Source organism: Acyrthosiphon pisum, chromosome A3 (genome assembly GCF_005508785.2).
Source record: "Acyrthosiphon pisum isolate AL4f chromosome A3, pea_aphid_22Mar2018_4r6ur, whole genome shotgun sequence".
In the NCBI taxonomy this organism is placed as follows: Eukaryota; Metazoa; Arthropoda; class Insecta; order Hemiptera; family Aphididae; genus Acyrthosiphon; species Acyrthosiphon pisum.
The window spans coordinates 33,142,725-33,149,362 of record NC_042496.1 but is presented as its reverse complement, the minus strand read 5'-3'; the positions used below and the strand labels follow the sequence as shown (position 1 = coordinate 33,149,362).

Here is a 6,638-nt window from a genome sequence, read left to right as displayed (position 1 = left end):
CAAAATTGCATGTATTCACGGTCTTTTTTTTAAAGTTACACCAAAAACCAAAATCGATTTTCTCGAAAACAGATTTTGCGTAAAAATTCCCGTTTTTCCTTAATTTTTCTTTTGTTTTTCCCCGGCGCTTTTGAAAACCACTGGGAAATTTAAATTTTGACCTCCCCAATGCACCAACGATATTCACTTTCTGATCGAACAAGATACTGAAGTTGAAAATCGTAGCATTATTTCGACTACTTATCGTGTACACAGACAAAAAAAATAAAAAATAAAAAATAAAAAAAAAAATAAAAAAAATAAAAAAATAAAAAAAACACACATCATTGTAAAATCAATACATTCATCGTTCCACTCAGAATCTAAAATCTAAAATCGAAAAATTGAAAAAAAACTAAAAAAAATGGAAAATGAAAATGTCTCTAAACAGTTCAAAATAAATCAAAATATTTTGAAAATGTTATCGTGTATAGAAAATGGAAATATAAACAACCATTGAAAATTTCATGTATCTACGGTCATTTGTTTTAAAGTTACACCAAAAACCAAAATCGATTTTTTCGAAAACAGATTTTGCGTAAAAATTCCCGTTTTCCCTTAATTTTTCTTTTATTTTTCACGGCGCTTTTGAAAACTATTGGAAACTACTTTTAACCCCCCAAAGTACCAACTAGATTCACTTTCCTATCAGAAAAGGTACTGTTGAAGAAAATCCAAGCACTTTTACTGTCCTAAAAGGTGATGACAGACACAAAAATAAAAAAAATAAAAAAAAAACACACATCATTGTAAAATCAATACATTCATCGTTCCACTCAGAATCTAATATATACATAAATATTTCCAAACATGGGTTTTTTTTTTGAATAATGAGTGTATTGCGTTGTATCCACTCTCACTGAATATACTATTATAAATAATATTACTAAATAAATAATTATACAAATTACAATAACTATTGCAACTGCAGTTCTATACCTACTGCTTGCTCAAGTGTATTTTAATTAGAGCTTCTCGATCTATTCTAGTGCAGGCAGTGTAGCCTTTATCATTATCGGTTAACTGATTAGGGAATTGTAGATATGCGAGGTTATGCATATGAGCCTTGGGGTGATGAATAAACTATATTTATAATTTTTAAATATACACCTTTCTATATTTCAGTTAATTTATATGAAAAAGGTTTAAGTGATTAAACACATATTGGTCAATGGTATATAATAATAGAAGCTACCAATAATATTTTGTATATGTATATATTATGATCTATTTGTCTACCAATTTTTTCAAAACAACGATCGGTGTACAACACCCCCCCCCCCCCCAACCTACACACAAACCAATTTTTTTTCATTCCTAGGGTCTATACGCGTAATAGACACGTATACACATGATTTCAGGTCAGCCTTTATAATATTATAATGCAGTGTATTGAAAGACACGCGTTCTTGACGAGCTACCTATTTAGCCGCCTAGTGAAAGTGAATTAGTTTTAGATCAACAAACGAACGTTGGAAATTCGCTTAAACGGTTACCGTGGTGGCAACTTCCTGCCGTAAGAACGAATAGTAGTCGTGTTCATTAAGCGACGGGTGTGTGCATATAATACATATATATATACACATATATAGTTCTCAGACCGTTATAACGATTGGGATATCACCACGTGACTTCCGAAATCGACTGCCAAAGATAGATAGAGAGAGATAGAGAGTAGATAAAATTACTTTACAGTTCAACCACTTAGTTTAAGCTTTCTAAAGCACAAGCGCTAGGGTTCCTCGTCTGGCCATTATAAATAATCAGATAGTTTTATTTTTATTTTTTTGTGAATAACAACATATTTCAACAACAGAAATATCAAAAAGTTTGTTTAAATTCATATGAAATGACTAAACATTAATTGTTATTCAGTTTTCTTTTGTTTCTTTGGTTTCTTTTAGGTATTGACTGAACGAGTTTACGCAATTAGGTATGCTTAGAACATTTATTAGGCATTTCTAATTTTAAACAATGTAGTGAATGTCCTATATGATTTTTTTTAAAACTCTAATTATATCCAACTATGATAATATTAACTAAGGCGACTGTTTTGAATAAATAGTATCCCGTTAACATTTTTAATTAGATTCTAGACCAGTATTTTTCAAACTTTTATTGAACTCGGCACACTGTGCGTGCTCCTCAAAAAATTTTCACGGCACACTGACCTTTTTTTTAGTTCTCAACAATTAAATGAACAAAATTGCTTTGAATTATAATTATATAAATACATTTAATTAGAAATGTGTGCTTGGCGGGCTTTTTATTAATTTTTATTAATTTTATTTTTATAATTTTATTCTTGGACGAATAGTTGAACTTTCCGAAAGATTGCAAGGAATCACATCGTTTCCATTCCAATGCTATTCGTGCTGTTTCATTCTCCTCTCTCCTCATTATATGGTCTAACTATCGTAATATAGTATATTATACATCTTATAATAACTCGGAAGTTATTTGTTAGAATTTTGATTTATATGCAACAAACTGCTCGAATAAAAACATGTGCACCGCGGTTTACTTTTCGGTGGTTGGTTTACATACGTGTTTCTCATAAAAAAAATAAGTATGTATCGGCTTAGCCGTGCAGTACGTACTTCTTAAACGGTAAACAATAATCTAAACTTTTAAAAAAAAATTTAGCCATCGAAGTATTATACTTAATATAATTACAGAAATCCAAATTAGAAAAAATGCATATTGTTAAAGGAAAAAGAAGTGTTGAGCATGCTCACTGAATAATTATGTGTGCCCTGATGCAGCTTTGCAGTTATTGTTTGTGTTAAACACGATTCAGTGATGTTTTACATAATATATAATAATATACCTTATTTAGGTAGGTACTCAATTATTTGTAAATAATCAACCTTAAGTCGTTATCCTTTGAATAAATAATAAATATAGGTACGCCAACTTTTAATATAAACCGTGAAGTTGTTTATCAATATTTTACAATAATTGGGTGTAGGTACTGTAAAGTTCATTGTTTTACTAATATTTCGATTATTTTGTTTTTTTTTTCATTAGGTATATTTATGATCATTTTAATCTTATAAACTTTTCAAAGATATGAAATGTTTACTGTTAACGAAAATCTATTATCATTTACTACTTTATTTAGTGATTCCTAGTTTTATTGTTTTTAGGTGTCGCAATTTTCCAATTAAGTTTGTAATTATGTGTTCAAAGTGTTGACAAAAATTCGACATAAGTATCTACGTCGTAAAACTCCACTTTTCTAATTGACGATAATGTATATTTTTATCGGCCATTATAATTTTCCGCCTCGACAAACACATGATTCCCTCTAGCTTGAAAATTTATTGTGGATTTCCTACGTTCTATCCGTAAACAACATCAATGACCGGCAGTCGGCACTATCCATTGCTTTAAAATATAGAGACAATTATTTATTATTAATAATAATAAATGAACTTGTTTGTACAGAACAAATTATAAAAAACTATGAATTATTTTTGACAAATATCCACACTGACAAACCATCACCGCTCAGAATCGTTTTTCGTATACAATGATATTATATCATTGAATTAAAATTTAATCAACATCCACTTACCCACCTATTTTAAATTAATATTATGTTTTTTGACTCTCGCAGAGTAATAAATGCCATTTATATTCAAACGATATTCACAATTCAACAAAATATGACATAGGTAACCTGTTACATATTGATGCGGATCACGGCAGTGTTGACACAGACTATATTTTCTCATTTAACGTTTTTTTTTTTTTATTGATTTGATTTTGAACTAACCTTTTGCATGCTGTTTGTGGTAAACAACAATAATATATTATTCTGAAAAAAGTACATTTCGTTTGCTATTGCAGCCTTATACGCTGTTTTATCGAATCGTAAGCCAGTAGGGAGTACTCTGAATACTCAAGTACCTATAATATAATAATATAGTAGTTACATATACTTTACTGTTTAAATGTTTTCCATCATCATTAATAACGCTACAATCGATATCCATGGACGATGATTATAATAAAATGTATATACCGGAAATAGGTACTATTGAATAAATAATAATAATATTATATTGCACCGTAGTTCGTTGTGTAGTATACCTAGTACCTACCTATGATATATTGGTAGACAGGTAACCTTTATTTTATTATGAAGTGTTATAAAAACACATTAAAACGTGTGGACTATACAGGTGTTGTAACGTTTTTGTGGTGAGAAATAGCGTGGATGTCCAGCAAAAAGATGACTGTTCCATCGGTGTTACATGTTTTGAAACGACGTCGTAAAATATCTTTGTCTTTGATCCCGGCACAGGTTAGGTCAATAAAAATTTAAAAAATTGAATAAAATATCCAACATATTTAATTTCAGTTAGGCAGTTCAATAACAAGGTCGTCCTTCTCTTCTTCTTCCTCCTCTGCGCTTCCTTTGGTTACAGTAATAAAGGATAATAATATGTAGTAGTATTATCACGATGACCGGTGAGCATAATATACTTATACAATAATATGAATTATTGTTAATAACACCACCGTCGCGATGTTAAAACTTCGTTAATAATATTATACAGATATAAACATTTTTTTTTATTTTAATAACGTTAATATATTAAATACCTATGTTATTTTCGAGTACATATACATATACTGATTGTAAGAGGAGCATAATTATTCTATGGACGGAATCCAATTTTCGTCGGCGACGAACGTTGAACCGAGGAGAACTAGTCGCGATGATATTCGAATTTCCGTTCAAATCTCATTTCATCACACCGCTCACGGTCACATTTATAATACCTATATGTGTTTAGTATTAATTATTATAAAAAACATTATGTAGGTACACATGGGGACATCTTACACCGATATTATATACGAAGCGTTTCCGAGCGTTTTACGATTCAGGAAGTCCTGGTAACGACGTTGTCCTATATTATGACGATACGTGTGACCAGAGAGTACAGTATAGGTACCTATACCTACCCATCGTCAAACCCAAGAACTACGATATACATGAACTGCTGCAGCTGCACGCGAGTCGGACCGCGAGAGGTTCATTTTCTTTGCGATCTTTGCGCAGGAATATAAACACGCGTATTATACGCGTCTCTCGTCTTACCGCTGCTGAGCATTAGTCGGTCGATTTCATATTATCACTACGATGTGGTGGAAAGAGATTTTATATTAATCGTAATATATAAATATAAATTAACGAATAAGCCAAAAACATGCCCGGGTCGTTGTGTTTGGTAAATGTCACGTCTTCCGTTATAATAACCGCTTGAATATTTTGAAACACGTGCAATTTTATCGTGCTCATATTTTTATTTTTATTGTTTAGGAGATCCCTGGTCAGTCGTCTAAAAATCGACAGCAAAATCAACCAGGTGTGGTGTTGTATTCGTCTTCGGGAAGTGACCATAGTCTCGGAAGAGAGAGGTCGCCGACTATTAGCAGCTACCCAAAAGGATCTCCTTCGCTGTGGACAGGTGAGTGACGTTAAATGCGTTTTTAAAATTCCGTATCCGAGTTTTTTTTATACAGTATTAAGCTTAAAATATAATAATGACTATATATACCTGATACACGCATTTAAATGTGTAATCGTTTATGTTTATAAATTATACATGGTTATTACTTGGTATACTATAGCCATTAGCCATATAGAGTAGGTACTGATAGTAGGAACATATTTTAAGTGTTATTTACATTATTCCATACAATGAAACTATATTATACTTACATCCGTCAACATTTACAACACTATTGATTCAAATTCAGTTGGTACCTATATTTTTATTATAGCTGCGGTACAACATGTTTAATTTTCATCATTTATTAGCTATTTACGATTCATAATATTTCAAGTAATGTTCAAACTATTAATAATTAATATTATACCGAATTAAGTATAAGTAAATATTTTTAAATTATTTAATGACTTGAATTATTATTTATTATATAGGTTTACCTATAGGTAGGTATTATTATTTTTTAATAAAACTGAAATATATGCGCGATAGATGTATAGGATAATAAATTAATATTCAAGTTTAAATAGTAATGCTTAATGTAGAGTATGTCAGCGCAATAGTATTTTTCCCTTTCAGACCAACGAGCAATATAGATAAACCACATTCATATAAAATCATTTTCACGATGAATTATATTAGAAAAATTATAGGGGATAATATTTTTGATGGTTTGACGTATTATAATTTTAATATTTTATTATTATTTGACATTTGACTTTATATTTGAAAAACAATAAGCAAAATAAAAAACAATTTGTAAATTTATATGTGTATTAAATTGTTTTGAAACAATATTTAAACAAATTGATATGTCACATCTTCAAAAATATTATTCTCTATAATTATTTTAATGTGTGGTTTTACTCTAAGATTTCTCAAAACCGTGAAAAAAAATATTATTTTGCGAGAATGAGTTGCGCGTGGTTCAGGCTGATAAAACAAACAGTGCAGCACATCCTCTTAAGAAGACGTGTTGTCTCTGTCTTACAAATTTACAACATAGCAAAAACTGTTTAGCGAGGGAAAGAACCGAAAAAGCTAGTCATAACTAAGAAACGAAGTTTTCAC

General features: G+C 30.3%; 1 protein-coding gene across 7 annotated transcripts in view; it reads left to right on the top strand.

Moving 5' to 3' along the window:
- LOC100167625 (calcium release-activated calcium channel protein 1) overlaps nt 1-6,638 on the top strand; it is a 76,783-nt gene that overhangs the window by 61,539 nt on the left and 8,606 nt on the right. For all 7 annotated transcript variants that reach the window (XM_029491643.1, XM_029491642.1, XM_029491645.1 and 4 more), the window contains one exon: nt 5,378-5,525. In XM_029491643.1, the coding sequence (XP_029347503.1) occupies nt 5,378-5,525 (148 nt within the window). The remainder of the gene's footprint in view (nt 1-5,377; nt 5,526-6,638) is intronic.